This window comes from Sus scrofa, chromosome 5 (genome assembly GCF_054392235.1).
Source record: "Sus scrofa isolate SSC_HxYL_T2T_F1_AM1 chromosome 5, Sscrofa_HxYL_maternal_Yorkshire_Landrace_v2.0, whole genome shotgun sequence".
Lineage (NCBI taxonomy): Eukaryota > Metazoa > Chordata > Mammalia > Artiodactyla > Suidae > Sus > Sus scrofa.
In genome coordinates this window covers 90,072,500-90,091,233 of record NC_139387.1, presented here as the reverse complement: position 1 = coordinate 90,091,233, position 18,734 = coordinate 90,072,500, and the positions used below count along the sequence as shown (strand labels likewise).

Sequence of the window (18,734 nt, the reverse complement as noted above, 5' to 3'; positions counted from 1 at the left end):
AGATTCGTTAACCACTGCGCCACGACGGGAACTCCCCCACTCCTTTGCTCTTATAGGCAGCTGGTGTGATGTATCTATCTTTCTGAATCTTTTAGCTGTTGCATCTTAGCTTGAAGACTTCCAAGGTCAAGTCTTCAAGTGAACACGTTCTGGAAATGTTGGATCCTTTTGTGTCTCTCCTCATAGACTGCCTGGGCGCCATGGACGTGAAGGTGAGTATCTGTTCCTTCACAGGAGATGTGCTGTGCGGAGTACCTAGAACTTATGTCTAGGCTTGTGCTTCCCAAGATGATTTTTAAAAGAGATTTATAACATCATGAACCACCTGCATCAAACCGTTCCCTTCACAGCAATTTAACAATCATGGATAGCTCTTAACATCCGTAAAAGCCCTTCTGGGTACAAGACTTACTTCATTTGATCTTCATAACAGCTTCATGAGGGCGAGTGGTGCTGTCCCCAAGGCAGTAATCATATCACCTCATCATCGTCATCCTTGTCACCAGTGCGCACAGCTGCGAATCCTCATAACTCATGAAGCGTGTATTCCCGCTTCTGTTCCATAGATGAGAGATCCAGGCCTCAGGCCGAGCCACTTGGCCCATGTCACAGATCTCGGATGTGAGCCTCAGTCTGTCAGACTCCAAAGCCCACACCTTTCCCACTTTCCCAGGTTGCCTGTTTTACAGCGAAGGTGCTGAGAGGTTAAGGGACATCTCAGTGGTCAAATGGGTAATAAAGCTGCAGAGCCGGAGTCGAAGCCCTGGTCTTACTGACTGCTGGGTGCTTTCCTGTCTTCACTGAATCCAGCCCATAAGGCCACCCCAGCAGCCAGTCCATCGGGGCCAGTTGGGTGCAGCTGAACCAGGTGAAGCAGCTGGTAGTGTTGAAGGTTCTGCCTGGAGGTTCAGGGATTCTTTTGTTATCACTTGGTGCCGGCGCTTTTTATTTATTATTCCCCCCCCACAAAAATGCACAACATTTAACTATATCATAGTTCCTGTGCTTAATTTCTGGGTCACCTGTCCGCTCCTTACATGAGGAATGGCATCCTTTTTAACGTTATATCTCTAACACTCTGTAGTGTGTGTGCCTTGTGTTTAAATTGAGGTACTGTTCTAGAAAATTTAAGTCATTTATAATTAGCATTTATTTCTCAAATGCTAACTTTAGCATTTGAGAAATAAATGCTAAAATTATCCTTCCCATCCAATCATTTATCCTAATAGGTTAAGAATATCAGAGTTCCCCTTGTGGCTCATTGGGTTAGGAACCTGGCGTAGTCTCCATGAGGATTCAGGTTCGATCCCTGGCCTTGCTCAAGTGGGTTAAGAATCCGGCGTTGCTCCAAGCTATGGCATAGGTCACATATGTAGCTCAGGTCTGGTGTTGTCATAGCTGTGGCTTAGGCCTCAGGTGCAGCTCCAATTCAGCCCCTTGCCCAGGAACTTCCATATGCCACAGGTATGGCCCCAAAAAGGAAAACAAACAAACAAACAAAGAATGTGTTTAGTGAGCACCTTGTCTCATTCGCTTGGGAAATAACTTCCCTTGCTATGGAGAAGCCGTGAGTTCTACCACAGGGGCCAGGAAGCTTTCCTCTATCTTCGGACCCTTTTAGCACATTTCCTCCTGAGCAGGCTGAGCAGAGCGTTGCATCCCGTCTCCTGGGCTGCTTAGAGCCCACACAGCCTCAGGTGCCGGACTCTTGGGTTTGATCACTTCACAAGTAGATCGGTTTGGGTTTTGTTTTTCAGGTGATCACAGGTGCTCTGCAGTGTCTGATCTGGGTCTTGAGGTTCCCCCTGCCTTCCATAGAAACGAAAGCAGAACAGCTGACAAAACACCTTTTCCTTTTGCTGAAGGACTATGCCAAACTGGGTGCTGCCAGGGGCCAGAACTTCCACTTAGTGGTAAACTGTTTCAAGGTGAGGTGTTTTCGCTTGCACTTGGGAAAGGCAGGACTAAGATTAACATCAAAGTTAATTTTCCTTAGCATCCTTTGTGGTCTTGGTCAAAATTTCTTCCAGATGAATTTGCTAAGGCCAGAGTGTTATTATCCTATGTGGAAAAGCTTGATGTTGTATTGAGTCCTTATCATTCCGCTGGCTGCTGGCTTACGGGGTGTCGTGCCTGTTAACTTCGCTGTTGTAACTTGCAGTGTGTGACCATACTTGTGAAGAAAGTGAAGTCGTACCAGATAACTGAAAAGCAGCTTCAGGTTCTACTCGCATACGCTGAGGAGGACATGTATGATATTTCAAGACAAGCCACCGCATTCGGTCTTCTGAAGGTATGGTGTCCCCAGAATGGTGGATTGTACCATTTATGAGCCTCATGTCAGATGTTTAGAATAACATGGAATATATAGTATTTTGACTAGCTGTAGACTTTAGGATTACTACGATTTGGGTTAATTAATTATACATTAATATATCTTCTTATTAAAATACTTGAACGTGAGCTCTGTATTAAACTTCCAGAGAATTCTGTACAAATGCAGACACTCTACCCGCATGTATCATAAAATTAACAATTTTTAACCATTTTTAAAGTTTATGTTCTTTTTCTTTTGGAGATATTTCCATTGTATTTGAAAACTGCCTAACTGCTAACATCAGGTCAGCTTAGCAAACATCAGGCCGTATGCAGTAAAACATGACCTGAGTATGTCTTTTCTTTTTGTATTTTAGGCCATTTTATCAAGAAAGTTGTTGGTCCCAGAAATTGATGATGTCATGCGGAAGGTATCCAAGTTGGCAATTTCTGCACAGAGTGAACCTGTCCGAGTCCAGTGCAGACAGGTTTGTAGACAGAGCGTATTCCCTTAGCAAGGGCTGGGCAGTGCCTTCTCTGTTTGGTCTTTAGGTAGAAAGATGTCAACACTGACTGAATTCTGAGGATGACTTTGTGTCCTAATGTTGCTTTATTCTGAGACTCAGGAGCCCATTCATACCCGGAGCATAAGGACATTTTTGAGTATAAGGAGCATTTTAAATATAGCCCATGTGTGGCATGTTTCAGATGGATGGAGAAATAGGTTTCCTTTCTGCAGCAAAGATTTCTTTCCATTTGTCCAGTCATTGACCACTTCATGCATATCAGTGTGTACCTGGTGTTGCTGGAAGAGTGGTTAACAAAATTTGCATAGTGCGTGTCTATCCTCTAGCAAGTATGTGCAAAGCGAACATGGTTATTTAATTACAGACATCCACTTGGGGATGCCTGGAGGAAAAAGTACTGTCACATTTCATCGCTTAGAAAATACACCATTACTTACATACCTCAAAGAAAAAAAAACCGTGACACAGTGGTAAGATGGCATCAGTTATAAGACACATCCCAATTTCGGATATGTTAAAATATAAAAAACTGCTCCTTACAATTGACAAAACATGGAGAAGCCTATGGCAAGGTGGAGAATCACCTTGGTGTGAGAGTCGGGGAAAGCTTTCCTGAGGGTTGGCATGTAAGCAAAATTTGGAAGAATAAGGCTTAGTTTCGCAGGCTACGGAAGATAAGCCTTGAGGTGGACAAGAGCTTAGCTTATTGAGGGAGTTCAGTGAGTTGAATGAGGTGGGGGAGGGGGCCAGATGAAACAAGACCTTGTGGTCTTGTGACAAATTTAGTGCTTTCATCTAAGAATAACCAGAAGCCCTTGAAGTCAGCAGGCAGAGCAGTGACATTAGCAGCTTTGTGTTCATAAGTGTGCCCATCCCTGATCTTCTGTGCATATGTCACCTCAGGAGGTGGAAGGGTCTGAACTGGAAATATGAACTCAGAATTAAAGGAGGATTAGGGCTGCCAAGGTCATTTTTAGACAAAGTGAACTCATTTTGGAAGAAGGAGGGCCAGCTGCTATTTATGAAGCATCAGCAGCACGTCCAGGACTTTATTTACATACCTGGCTTCTATTTGTAACTATCGTTCAAAAGAAATAGTACCACCATTTTATAGTTGGAGAAAAACAGGCCGTGGACAGCTTGGTGATGTGCTTGGTACTGACAGTTTATGAATAAAGGAAGCTGAATAATATAGTTTAAAAGCAGAGCCCTTGGATGCAGAGAGACAAGGCATGACATTCTGGCACTGTCACCTGAGCAAAGTTACTCTCTGCCAGCATCATTCTCGTCATCTGTAAAATGGGGTGATGTCACCTGCTTCCTAAGGCATGAAAAACCAACTGGGGAACACTTAACCCAGTGCCATTAGGAAGTGCAATAGTTAGTATTATGATCACATAATTGTTATACTTATTTCAGAGGAAATTTGGGGTTGAATTGCAGTCCATCCCCAGTCCAGCACAGCCTCCTGTCAGAGAGAGGAGCTGCCAGCGTGCAGGCTGAGATTCAGAGGCCTAACCAGCCATGCTAGTTGCCTCTTAGGACCTGAGGAAGCAAAGCGGGAGGAGAGCCGAGGGCACAGTTATTGACTCCGGAGGCAGACCTCGCCTAACGGATCACCTTTCTGAAAGGGCTTTGTGCGTCCCAGAAAGCAGCTCAGGAAAGAGGAATCCTGGAGAGACAGGATCCAAATGATCTCCTGTGTGACTTCTGTTTCTAGGTTTTTCTGAAATACATTCTTGATTATCCTCTGGGTGACAAATTGAGACCAAACTTGGAATTCATGCTTGCTCAGCTAAAGTAAGTTGAAGCCATAAGCTACACAGGGCAGTGGGGTAGGTTCTTCGCACCTTTCAAAGTGTTGGCTCTCTTGAAAAGAACAAAGCTGAACCGCGATGGCCCATCTCCGAGGATGCTGTCATATGAATCACTGACTTGTCGAGCCTTGCGCATGGCTTCATATAGCAGTTCTGCAAGTTGCTTTTCAATTCAGCATGACCATTGGTTGTCATTAGAGTCCATTTGGGAGTATGGTAAAAATTTAACAAAATTATGTTTAAAAATAGGAGTTCCTGTCGTGGCGCAGTGGTTAACGAATCCGACTAGGAACCATGAGGTTGCGGGTTCGATCCCTGCCCTTGCTCAGTGGGTTAACGATCCAGCGTTGCCGTGAGCTGTGGTGTAGATTGCAGACGCGGCTCGGATCCCGCGTTGCTGTGGCTCTGGCGTAGGCCGGTGGCTACAGCTCCGATTCGACCCCTGTCCCGGGAACCTCCGTATGCCCCGGGAGCGGCCCAAGAAATGGCAAAAAGACAAAAAAATAAATAAAAATAAAATAAACAGTAATTAAGTACATGTTTTAAGATTGGGAAAATGGAGGGTTTTTTTTTCCACTTTTTAAGAAATACACTGGCACCTCGAGACAGTGTTTTAAATCCCTAAAAACAATTATTGCTAAATTTAAAGTTACTAACAAGTCCTTCTAATCTTCTTCCCCTAGTTATGAACACGAGACCGGGAGAGAGTCCGCCTTGGAAATGATCGCTTATCTCTTTGACACATTCCCTCAGGTACCACAAATCACAGAGACAAACCGTGTTTGCTGGCTCTGGCTCCCGTGAGCCCTGGGAGCCCACGGTCCAATCTGAGTGTGCTCATGAGCATCTGTCTCCTTTCAGGGACTGCTGCACGAGAACTGTGGCATGTTCTTTATTCCTCTTTGCCTAATGATGGTGAACGATGACTCTGCCTCGTGTAAAAAGATGGCATCCATGGCAATCAAATCCTTACTCAGTAAAATCAGCCTTGAGAAGAAAGATTGGCTCTTCAGTATGGTTACCACCTGGTTTGGGGCCAAGAAGGTCTGAGTTGCTTTTAGTCATATTTCAAAGAAAAGTCTGAGCTTTTGGTGTTCATGCTTTGAGTAAGAATACGTATTATACATACATCGTTGAATTAATTTTTCCCAAATAGCTGTGTTGTTTGTATTTAATTGTGGGTTATAATATATTTTTAGGGTAAGATTTCAGAAAGTCTAAGAAGTTATAAAAGAGTAGCTAAAAATCACCTGTATTCCCACTGCATGGTTCATGTCACCTCGTTACTTCATTACATGAAGGTATTATAACTTCCTCAGGCAGTCCCCATTGATGAATATATTTGTTTCCAATTTTTCTATTCAATTTATAGAGTGTGATTTTTTTTTTTTTTTTTAATGGCTGCACCTGCGGCATATGGAAGTTCCCAGGCTAAGGGCCAAATCAGCTGTAGCTGCCGGCCTACGCCACAGCCACAGCCACAGCCACACCAGATCCGAGCCACATCTGCAGCCTACATCTGCAGCTCATGGTTTCACCAGATCCTTTAACTCACTGAGCAAGGCCAGGGATCACACCCACATCCTCATGGATACTAGTCGGGTTCTTAACTCATTGAGCCACAGTGGGAACTATAGAGTGTAAATTTTTGCCAGTGATTATATCCACTTGCTGACTCTGCTCCCATTGTCACGGGCCCATCTTTGTGGAATATAAACATACATAATATCTTAATACTGGCTTTAAGTATTAAAGTCAGAAAGGGGGGAAGGGAGGGGCATGAAACGTCTTCCTTTTTTTTTTTTAATTTAAAATGAGGAAAAAAAATGTGTTAGTCTGTGGATAATGATGAATACCACTTTTTAAAAATGTTGTTCTGAGGAGTTCCCGTTGTGGCGCAGCAGAAACAGATCTGACTAGTATCCATGAGGATGCGGGTTCCATCCCTGGCCTCACTCAGTGCGTTGGGGATCCGGCATTGCCGTCAGCTGTGGTGTAGATCACACACATGGCTCAGATCTGGTGTTGCTGTGGCTGTGGTGTAGACCAGCAGCTGTAGCTCCACTTCAGCCCCTAGCCTGGGAACCTCTATAGCTACAGGTGTGGCCCTAAAAAGCAAAAAATAAAAATAAAAAAGTGTTGTTCTGAGAGTTCTCTTGTGGAGCACCAGGTTAAGGATTTGGCATTGTCACTGCAGTGGCTTGGGTCACTACTGTGGCACAGGTTCAGTCCCTGGCCCGGGAACTTACACGTGCCGCGGGTACAGCCAAAAAAAAAAAAAAAAAAAATGTTGTTCTGAGGTGTGAATATTTCTCTGTTTTTCATGTTAGCCACCAAAAATCCACATTCTATTGATTTCTAGTATCATAAAGAACTATTGAGGACAGAGTCATGCCTCTCTTCATTTTATAGTTTTAGAAATGGACAGCTTCCCAGGTTGGGCTGATATTGTCTTATGTTGGTTTATTTTGTGTAGAGCTTAAATAGACAACTAGCTGCCCTGATTTGTGGATTGTTTGTGGAAAGCGAAGGAGTCACTTTTGAGAGAAGACTTGGAACTGTTCTCCCTGTGATTGAAAAGGAAATTGATCCTGAAAACTTTACAGATGTAAGTTATTTGCTAAGGAATAAAACTTTTTTTAATAGTTTTTTTTTTTTTTTACTTGAGGTGGTATAGCTAACAGGTTAAATATTATTTGTCTTTAGAAGCGTTTTTTTGTTAATAAAAACAAGAACTCAGTGGTTAAAGTAATCTTCCATAGTACATAACAATCAAAGTTTCCTAAGCAGTGCAGTGTTGTCCCCAAGGGGACATTTAGCAATACCTGAAGACATTTTTGCTTGTCACAACCGGAGGGTAGAGAGGTGCTGTTGTCCTCTAGTGAGGAGAGGCCAAGTGCACGGGGCAGCCCCCCAACACAAAGGATTATCTGACCCAAAATGTCAGTAGTATTGAGGTTGAGAACCCCTGATGTAAATTTACATGCTAGAGTAAAAAAAGTCCATCAGATACTTTGAAATTATTGTCCTAATTGATTTAACATTCCTCCTATTTGTAGATCATGGAAGAGACTGAAGAAAAAGCTGCAGATCGCCTTCTGTTTAGTTTTCTTACACTGATAAGTAAACTCATCAAGGAATGTAATATTATTCAGTTTACCAAGCCCTCTGAGACTCTAAGTAAAATCTGGAGTAAGTATTTCTTCTTTATTTAAATCTAAAAATAGGAGTTCCTGTCGTAGCACAGTGAAAACGAATCCAGCTAGGAACCATGAGGATGCGGGTTCGATCCCTGGGCTTGCTCAGTGGGTTAAGGATCCGGCGTTGCCGTGAGCCGTGGTGTAGGTCACACATGGTTCGGATCTGGCGTTTTTGTGGCTGTGGCAGCTGTAGCTCTGATTAAACCTCTAGCCTGGGAACCTCCCTATGCCATGGGTGTGGCCCTAAAGAGCAAAATCAGTCAATCAATGTAAAAATAAACACATTGGATGTATAAACTGTCAGGGGAAAGGTTCATGAGAAATTTAAAAGGCCCTTTCAGATTGATTACAGTGAAAATATTTCTTTCTGGGAAAAAAAAAACAACAATAACAACTGGGGAAAAACAAATAACAAATATATATATAGACAGTTATATATGAGGGTATGTATATATATACACACACACACACATCCTCATAAGTAATGTATTTCATTTATAAATAAGAAAGAATATTACTTATGAGGGAGTAAAAGAAAGGAAATTTCCCAGTCCTTCTTGCTACTTGATAATTTGTTGTGTATTTCCATCCAATCTTCTTTTTGTCAAATAGCCATAGGGTTTTTTTGAGGTTGCGTAATTCCATACCAGGTAAGCATATTATATATTATAATATATTTAGTAGATATCCTTTTAAATGGCTATAAATAATCCATCATGTAAATGTGCCATAATTTACTCAACCATTTCACTTTTGTGGGATATTTAAGTTATATAAAACTCTAAATGAAAAGTAAAACCCCAGAGTTCCTTTCATGGCCCAGTGGTTAATGAACCTGGCTAGGATCCATGAGGATGAGGGTTCGATCCCCGGCATTGCCATGAGAGCTGTGGTGTAGGCTGGTAGCTGTAGCTCCAATTAGACCCCTAGCATGGCAACTTCCGTGTGTTGTGGGTGCAGCCTTAAAAAGCAAAATAAAAAAGAAAGAATGAGGAGTTCCCATTGTGGCACAGTGGTTAACTAATCTGACTAGGAACCATGAGGTTTCAGGTTCGATCCCTGGCCTTGCTCAGTGGGTTAAGGATCTGGTGTTGCCGTGAGCTGTGGTGTAGGTCACAGACGTGGCTTGGATCTGATGTTGCTGTGGCTGTGGTGTAGGCTGGCAGCTACAGCTCCTATTAGACCCCTAGCTTGGGAAGCTCCATATGCCGTGGGAGCGGCTCTAGAAAAGGCCAAAAGACAAAAAAAGAAGGAAAATAAGATCCTGAAATTTTTTATTTAACATTTTAGTTTCGATTAGTCAGTAGGAAATAGGCATTGCAATGAATGCTTTAAATACCCACCTGTTTTATAAGAAAACTCATGATTTTATGAGAAATAATCCTTTTTCTAAGTTACTGCAGAGCCTACTCTAACACGGCCCCACTGAGATTATTACAGAGGTTCATGTGGAACAAAAGCAAAACCATCTTGGGAGGGCCCATTGTGGCGCAGCAGAAACGCATCTGACTAGAAAACATGAGGATGTGGGTTCGATCCCTGGCCTCGCTCAGAGGGTCGGGGATCTGGCGTTACCATGAGCTCTGGGGTAGGTCGCAAATGTGGCTTGGATCCCGAGTTGCTATGGCTGTGGCATAGGCTGGCAGCTACAGGTCCAATTCGACCCCTAGCCTGGAGCCCTAAAAAGCAAAATAACAAAAAGCAGCACCATCTTCATGAAATAGATCAGCATAGACTGTAACTCAGATATGGCATGGGTCATCTAGAATTTCAGTGCTGTCCCCTGACACCGCAAGGCTTTTCTGCTGTTCTTTCCAAGTGTGGTATATGGAGAGTGGCCCTGTAGCATAAGTTTTAAGGGATCATCCTGAAGATATTTTAAGAGGTCATATTTAAAAAGACAAGCTTTGGGGCCAGGTTGAGCTGGGGTCCAAGCTTGGTTCTGCCTATTGGCTTGGCCTGTTACTTAGCCCCTCTGGAACCGTGAAACGGAGATGACAGCTCGAGCCTCACGGGACTGTTGTGCGGTCTAAGGGAAGTAACACGTGTCACAGCCTTGGCCTGTGCCTGGCGCATAGAACACCTCCATGAATGATCGCTTTTTTAGTCCGCTACTTGGAGCCACTGATTTCAGTGATGATGAGAAACAAGTGTGTACCCATCTGCATACTTAATTTCAATTTAGAAATTGTAATTGTTAATGCTGCCTTAGCTCCTTGAATCTGAAGCTCGTTCTTCAGAGACTGTCTGTCTGAGGCTTACTCGCCCTCTCTCCTGCCATTTCCTGTGGTGGGAGTGGGTCCTCTAGTTGTCCCTGTCCCTCCGCCTAACTTCTCCTGAGCTCCTGGGAAGGAGGGGCAGCTTTGTTCATCTCTGGCTTCCAAATCCAAGCAAAATGCTCAAGAACTCGTCATGCTTACCCCAGTCTAAAAGGCCTTGTGACATCTTGAGAATGTGTTCTGGTTCCCGTAGGCCACGTGCACTCTCACCTGAGACATCCGCACAACTGGGTCTGGCTCACCGCAGCCCAGGTTTTCGGATTGCTCTTTGCCTCTTGCCAACCAGAGGAACTCATCAGAAAACGGAATGTTAAAAAAGCCAAAAAGAAACTCTCAGAACCGGTAGCAATCAGATTCCTCACAAATGATCTTGACCAAAAGGTAAGTTTTCTCTCAGGCCTTTTCCTTCCCTCATAATCTGTGTGAGATGTTCATCCAGGTTCACGTCGCTGTCTTGGGGTCAGCCCTTGGTAGAAACCCTTCCGGTCAACCTGATGCCCCTGTGGATCCATAGGAGTGTTAGTAACTAGAGAGGGGTCCCCCTCAAAGATAGTTTTTAGACCATCAATCTAGACTTTTGATGTGCTTATTTAGCATGTTTATCTTACATTATATGTTTAAGTTATCAACACTAGAAGATAGAGTTCCCGCTGTGGTGAAGTGGGTTAAGAATCTGACTACAGCTATTCAGGTTGACACAGAGGTGCAGGTTCGATCCCTGGCCCGGCACTGTGTTAAAAGATCTGGCGTTGCCGCAGCTGCGATGTGGGTCAGATTTAATCCCCGGCCTGGGAATTTTCATGTGCCGCAGGTGCAGCCCTTAAGAAAAAAAAAGGGAGGGACTGGAAAATAATATTACCACCCTCTGTCCTCTGTCCTGCCTCCTTCATAATCTTGTTGACTAAATGAGATGGTGTTCATGAAAATGTTAAGGGACATGTGATACCGTCTCTGATTTCCTGGGACTCAGTACAACACCTGGCTCAGAGTGGAACTTCCCGAAACATTGAACGAGTGGAGGATGGAAGGGAAAAGGAAAAGTATTTGAATGTTGCCAAGCTGTCTACCGGTAATCTGAAGGATTATGATCTCTGTCTCCCCGAAGCTTGCAAGTATCCCATGTCCTTGAGCTAAAATGCTTGTGGCAGAGAGAAGGGAACTGTTACATAATATCTCATCATGAGCCTTCCTTCTCCAGATCTACACAATTGGTCATTCAGAGCAAAATCTCCTACTTTATTACATATTATTATGGCTAGTTGGTGTTTTAAAAGCAATCACAAATACCCTGCATTGTGCCTGCCAATGTCCATTTTCTTTCCCCAGATGAAAAGTATCTCCTTAGCGTCTTGCCATCAATTGCATTCCAAATTCTTGGATCAATCTCTAGGAGAGCAGGTGAGTATTATAACCCTCCCAGTTAAATAGAAGAGACCTATTCTACCAACATTATAGGAATAGGTTCACATTTGGTTTTTGGTTTTTTCTCTTTCCTAGTTAAAGCTTGGGGAATTAAATGAAAAGTAAACGCTCAAATACATGTTCAATTATGTGCATATATCTAATGGAATCTGAGGTCTGTATTGAGATTACTCCTGGCTCCATTTAAAATTCCCAAGAAAGATGATGCAGTGGGAGGTTCCCTGTGAATCTTTTTCATCTTCACTTTTAACATATCCACTCCACATTGCAACTAAAGCGTTGAAGGACATTGATTGATTGTCTTAATATTAAGCTGTGCTGTCGAATTTCCTTCCCTTATCCCTGGAAGCTAAAGAAAAAGCAATAATGGTCATGCTACAGGAAGGTCTAAGAATTGTCCTTCCTTAACAAGAGGCAGATACATCTTTCCATCACTAAAGAGCTTTTTGTGTTTTCATGTTATCAAATATAGCTGTAATTAAAATATAGGGAAGAAAGCACTTGTAAATGTGCAGTAAATATAAATTGCTTTCGAATAGTTGGTCTACAGCTCCATTTTAGTTTTTCCCTTTTGATAAAACAGTTGGGCTGGTAGATGATGAGGTGACACGGATGTGGTGTTTGGATATAAGCAAGGCACTTGACCACATCTGTTGTGAGCCATTACAGACAATGGATCAAGGTAGATTAAGGGATTTGGCACTAAAAACTAGGTGACTGCTGTATCTGCAAGTGATCGCAGGTGGTCTGCCATGAACTTTGATACTTCTGTCTCTTTTTTAAATGAACACATAACATGCTTCATCATATGACAGGGTTCGGGAGGGAAGGAATGGCTAGCTAGTCAATGGATCGAGCAAAGTGGGGCCAAAGAATTTATGCCAGGCTGGACAATGAGTGGAGTCTCACATGGTATTAGTTTTAATAAAAGCTGACAAATCCTACAAACTCAAGACAGGACAAGATTTATTAGTACTGATTCAGGATGAAAGAAATTAGGGACTTTGGTTCACCTTAATCGTAGAGTGAGTTAACAGTGTGGAGTAGCTGCTACAAGGGGAAAAGGCCTCCAAATCTGGTACTGTCTTCATGGAGGCCCAGCTTCCAGAAGGAAATGATAATCTTGGAATTAACTCTTGAAGGCCAGGCTAGCCTTGGATGTGTGTGGTATTCTGAGCACCATATTTAGGGCAACAGTGGGCGCACAGCTCCTCTTAAGGTAGCCAGGATGATGAAGGAATTCAAAACCGACTTGGTTTCCTCCTTCACATAATGGGTGTGAAATACGCACATCAGAGATTTCCTGGACGACACAGAGTTAGGACTCGATAAAACAAGCCCATTATCATAAATAAGACTTAAAAAAGCAGCCCTGGCCTGTTAGTGTTCTAGTTAGTGTTCAGTAAATGGAAACTGTTGCTTCTGTGAAGAATGAATGAAGGAATTTAATGGAATGAGAATGTAAGCTCCCTTTAAAAATGTAAATAGATGGTCCAGAATGAAGCTGTTTATTTACTCAATGAAACCTTAATGAATAGAAATAGGCCAAATGGATGAAAATTACATGGACATTGGGTTTGGAGGCACTCTAAGGAAAAGTGAAGAATTATCCCCCCCCCCAAAAAAATGGAGCAGTCATCAATAAAGCAATACCCAGTTTTCTATCTCCTAATTGTAGAATACCTGTGTTAGCGTCTGCTTATTTTGAAGTCAGAGTCCAATTCTTACTCCTCCCCCCCCCAACTTTCTTTTAAGGTTGTTAAGAATTTGTTGTTTGTAGCTAAAGTCTTGTATTTACTGGAACCTGGTTCTGGAGATAAGCAAGGTGACATAAAAGATGACGTGGAAGAACAAGAAGTTTTAGGTGACGGCATGACCAGAGAGGATGTGGGAGAGCACATGGCCTGTGCAGATGAGAAGGAAGAGCTTGGCAAGCCAGCCACGCTGCTGTGGTTGATTCAGAAGTTGACCCGAATCGCAAAACTGGAAGCTGCTTATTCACCAAGAAACCCCTTAAAGGTGCGATGCATGTACAGAATGACGGAAAGTAGTCTTTTTTTTTCTTTTTTTTAAGTATTTAATGGTATGAGTTATCCTCCCAAATCTCTAGAAACTTCTGAACCCCAAACTGCAGCAGTTTGCCCCCAAAGAGACCTGTTTTCTAAATTAACTCTGTTGTAGCTACCAGAGAAAACCTTAAATGAGAAATGATGTGTACTTTCAGAGAACTTGCATCTTTAAGTTTCTTGGAGCCATAGCCATGGATCTTGGGATGGACAAGGTGAAGCCATATCTCCCAGTGATCATCGCTCCTTTGTTCCGGGAGCTGAACAGCACCTATTCAGACCAGGGTAATTCTGAACACTTGGGCGTTAGCCTTCCTTCCTCACTTCTCTCCTGAATGCCTCCTTCCTCCCTTCTGTCCTCTCTCTCCACCGGAGTTTTCAGAATGAAAACGTGCTAGGTATCAAGACAGTTAACAGCAGACAAATAAGGCATATTTGTGTTATTTTTGACTGTCCTCTCCCGTATGCTTCCTTGTGTCTAGGAATGAATGTTTCTCTCCTAAAAGATGATGTTTGACTCCTAACCATAGATTAAATACTCAAAGAAAACTAAATTGGGGTGGTTCTAAACCTTATAGCGTTATGAACAATAATAAATAAAATGTCTACATCCTCTTAAGAATTATAAGGCAAGGAGGTCCCTTCATGGCTTGGCAGTTAACAAACCCAACTAGGATCCATGAGGTTGCAGGTTCAATCCCTGACCTCACTCAGTGGGTTAAGGTCCGGAGTTGCCATGAGCTGTGGTGTAGGTCGAAGATGCAGCTCAGATCTGGTGTTGCTGTGGCTGTGGTTTAGACCAGCACCTGTAGCTCCGATTCGACCCCTAACCTGGGAAATGCCGTATGCTGTGAGTGCAGCCCTAAAATAGCAAGGGAAAAAAAAAAAAAAAAACTGTAAGGCAAGGAGTTCCCACTGTGGTGCAACGAAAACAAATCTGACTAGCATCCTTGAGGATGCAGGTTCAATCCCTGGCCTCGATTAGTGGGTTAAGGATCCAGCATTGCCATGAGCCATGGTGTAGGTCAGAGATGCAGCTCGGACCCCTTGTTGCTGTGGCTGTGGGGTAGGCCAGCAGCTATAGTTCCAATCCAACCCCTTGCCTGGGAACTTCCATATGCTGCAGCTACGGCTCTAAAAAGCAAAAAAAAAAAAAAAAAGTTGAGACAAATTTAGAAATAAAACCATAAACAGCCTGGAGAAACTTAGCTAATCTTTACATTTCATCTCCACTTTCTCCTCCATTCTCTCAATTCTCAATTCCTAAGATTTGGGCAGTTCATACTATCAAAGGAACTAAAAAGCAAAAAAAAAAATTATAAGGCAAAAACATGAACGTTTTCTAGTTCAAGTATTTTCAGGGTTTTTTTTTTTCCTTTTTTTTTTTTTTTTTTTTTGGCCTTGTACACTGGTATATTTCCCTCACTGATCCTAAGTTAATCTCTTTGATAATAGGAAGAGTGGGAGTTAGTGATTGGAAAGAGGAGATGTAGAGTGGTGGATGTTAAAAGTTTTAAAAATGTCAAAACAGGAGCTGTTGGGAGTTCCCTGGTGGTCTAGTGGTTAGGATTTGGTGCTTTCGCCTAGAGCCCAGGTTCAATCTCTGGTCTGAGAATTGATATCCCACATTGTCTACACCCTTCAGTCAAAAAATAAGTAAAAATCAGGAGCTCTTTTAGTCCTACAACCTTGAGTTTCCTTCCTTGTAAAGGTTAGGTCAGCATTGGTTTTCAGCACCCAACATTTATTGAGCACCTAACATTTGCCAGGCACTGGGGGTTCAGTGGTGGAAAAGGCACAGTCCCTATCTTCAAGACAATTGCAATCTCAAACAGGTGGTGTGAGCTCTCCTGAAACTGAATGCAGAAATCTGTGGTTTATTTGTATTTGGGAAGGAGAGGCAGGGACGGATGGGAGAGCATACCTTTTTGTCAGCTTCTCACAGGGCTCTTTGATCAAAAAAGAAGAGGATACAGCCAGAGCTAAGCCTCTGTGACCCCTGAATTAGGACGCAGAGAAACACACTTACCTTTTTTTCCCTCATCTGCACAGAGCTGAGCAGGTTAATAAAAGTAACCCAAAACATTTCTGTCAAGTTCTCAAATTACTTTAATGTCTTCTGAGCCAGGATTCCGCTGGGAAGTTGCCTCATGGTCTCTGATCTCTTGCTGCATCCTGGATGAGGTGGTGGCTTGGAGTGCTGTGTCCAACACTTCTGCTTGTTCTCCCATCTCAGAAATGCAGAGCCTAGTTTCAGATCAGTGTTTAATGTTGAAGTGCCCAAAGTGATGCCTCGGGAATTTAAATTTTGCAAGTTGTTGATTGTACATATTCACGTGTCCTTTACTACGGGTTTCTGATTACTGCTCTTCTGTGTGATTAGATCCTTCACTGAAGAATCTGTCCCAGGAAATCATAGAAATACTGAAAAAGCTGGTTGGGCTTGAGAGCTTCTCATTAGCCTTTGCCTCTGTACAGAAACAGGCTAATGAGAAAAGGGCACTCCGGAAAAAGAGGAAGGCTTTAGAGGTAGGTCTGCTGTTTGAAAATATGGCATGTTCATTAGGCTTAACTGTTTTTAAACAGGGGTGTGGAGTTCTCTTTATGGCTGAGTGGTTAACAAACCCGACTAATGGAGTTCCCGTCGTGGAGCAGTGGTTAATGAACCGTCTAGGAACCATGAGGTTTCGACTTCGGTCCCTGCCCTTGCTCAGTGGGTTGACGATCCAGCGTTGCCGTGAGCTGTGGTGCAGGTTGCAGACGTGGCTCGGATGATGCGTTGCTGTGGCTCTGGTGTAGGCTGGTGGCTACGGCTCCAATTCGACCCCTAGCCTGGGAACCTCCATATGCCGTGGGAGCGGCCCAAGAAATAGCAAAAAGACAAAAAACAAAAAACAACAACAACAACAACAAACCCGACTAGTATCCATGAGGACTCAGATTTGATTCCTGGCCTCGCTCAGTGGGTTAAGGATCCTACATTGCCGTGCCTGTGGCGTAGGCTGGCAGCTGTAGCTCTGATTCGACTCCTAGCCTGAGAACCTCCACAGCTTTGGATACGGCCCTAAAAAGACAAATAAAGTAAACAGGGGTGTATGCATGAATGTGTATCAGACTTACCCAGGGAGGAAAGAGGAATTGGTTGTTTGAGAAGTGGGACTTTGTAGCTGGGGCACCAGATTTTCTTCAATGGACATATATTGCATTTGTGATGTTTTAAGGTGAATAAAATGGTCCATTTTTTATTGGTTTAACATTTACTTTAAAAGTAATATAAAATTTCTATTCTTTTTTCAAGTTTGTGACTAATCCTGATATTGCCGCGAAGAAAAAACTAAAGAAACACAAAAATAAAAGTGAAGCAAAGAAGAGAAAGATAGAGTTCCTACGTCCAGGATATAAGGCCAAGAGACAAAAGAGCCACAGCCTAAAAAATTTAGCAATGGTGGAGTAAAGTGCTCCCTGTTATAACACTGTCTCACCTTACTCCAAAACGTGAGCTTTCTGATGTACCCACTGATCCAAAAATCATAGCAGGTTTATTATTTAAGGTCTGGCATAGATTGTATATTATATAGTTTAATATAATTGTGCTTATTTTTTAATTAAAATATTTTATAGTACTCCTGTATCTTCTCTGTCTAAAAAGCATGTGACGCTAGTGATAGTTGAAAAAAGTTTTTTTAAATACACATTAAAGTAGCGAGATAACAATGTAGAAAAAGTTAGGAATAAGTCAAATGATTTACAGTACCTTTATGGCAGAAATTATAAAGCTTTATCAAAAGGCATTAAGAAAGGTCTGCGCGAATGGAGAGGTATTGCCATGCTCATGGATGGGAAGATTCCGTGTCCTAAGTTGCTAGTTCTTCCCAAGTTGGGTCCCACTGGTTAAATGCATATTTGAGCAAAATCCCAAAGGAGTTCTTCATGTTATCCTAACAAGCTTATTCTGAAATTTATATGGAAGATAGTAAATCAAAAATAACCATGATCTTAAAAAAGGAGAATAAGAAGGTTGCCCTGTCGGATATGAAAACTAAAACAGAAAGTGGTCTCTATAGAGGGATAAACCCTACTTCATTAAAATTAAGAACTACTTATAAAAAGACACCACTGGGATGTGGTAGGTACCATATACTGATAAAGGATTAGGAGTACCCAGGCCATATAACAAATAGCTATGAATCAACAAAAATAATACTGCGGAGAAAATAGCAAAAGAAATAGGCATTGCACAGAAGAAATATAAATAGCCCTTAAACCATAACATTTCGCTACTATTCTATACCAGTTCTTAAATATTAAAGTACTTATACTCGTTAGTAAGTAGTCACTACCCTGACCCCCAAGTGCCTCCCTAGACTCCACATCTCCCCACCCCAGAAATTTAAGGATTAACACCCGGACTTACTAGGGGTTTTCCTGCATCAGCTATGTTTAGTTGCTAAATATTTTTAGTCACTTCTGTATTCAACCTCATTAATAATGAGGAAAATGCAGATTAACATCAGAATGAAATTCCACTTTCAACCCTTCAGATTAATAAGGCTGACAATACCAAGTGGTGGCAAGCATGGTAGAGAGGGAACTCGAATAAATCACTCTGGAAAATAACCTGGCATTATCTTGTTCAACCATATGCTATCTTTTGCCTCTTTTCTACACTTGATGTGGAAGCATATTCTTTAGTGCCCAATGTATGTGGAAGGGTGAGGGGAGGAAGAATCCATCCTATACGTTTTATTTAACCTTCACAGTCTTCCTGAGAGCTTCCTAAAACTTATTTTACAGATGAGGAATCTTATCTCATATTAAATTATCCACCTAAGGGTGACATAGGTTGTAAGTGGCAAAGTCAAGATTCAAACCCGACTGAAAGCCTATGCTGTTAATAATTGTAATTATGGGGTTAGACTACTATAGCATATGACATAGTAATCAAGTGTCCAAACACTCATGAACTTCAGCATCTATGCTTTGATGTAGTCTTGTCTCAAACAGGAGTTCTCACACTTCCAAGGAGTTTGTAATGTGTCAAAGGATAAACACAGGGCATCTTGGAAGGGCAGACTCAATTCTAAGTGACTTAAAGCGTATGTACTGC

General features: G+C 42.4%; 1 protein-coding gene across 1 annotated transcript in view; it reads left to right on the top strand.

Annotated features, from left to right (window-relative positions):
* The window catches only part of UTP20 (UTP20 small subunit processome component), a 99,513-nt gene extending 82,263 nt beyond the window's left edge, over positions 1–17,250 (top strand). The window contains exons 48-62 of the mRNA XM_005664203.4: positions 96–212; positions 1,758–1,928; positions 2,162–2,293; positions 2,694–2,804; positions 4,564–4,643; positions 5,344–5,413; positions 5,522–5,704; positions 7,137–7,268; positions 7,720–7,852; positions 10,333–10,520; positions 11,466–11,537; positions 13,317–13,580; positions 13,786–13,912; positions 16,011–16,156; positions 16,926–17,250. Coding sequence (XP_005664260.2) covers positions 96–212; positions 1,758–1,928; positions 2,162–2,293; positions 2,694–2,804; positions 4,564–4,643; positions 5,344–5,413; positions 5,522–5,704; positions 7,137–7,268; positions 7,720–7,852; positions 10,333–10,520; positions 11,466–11,537; positions 13,317–13,580; positions 13,786–13,912; positions 16,011–16,156; positions 16,926–17,081 — 2,082 coding nt within the window. The 3' untranslated portion in view covers positions 17,082–17,250. The remainder of the gene's footprint in view (positions 1–95; positions 213–1,757; positions 1,929–2,161; positions 2,294–2,693; positions 2,805–4,563; positions 4,644–5,343; positions 5,414–5,521; positions 5,705–7,136; positions 7,269–7,719; positions 7,853–10,332; positions 10,521–11,465; positions 11,538–13,316; positions 13,581–13,785; positions 13,913–16,010; positions 16,157–16,925) is intronic.
* The last annotated feature ends 1,484 nt before the right edge of the window (positions 17,251–18,734 follow it).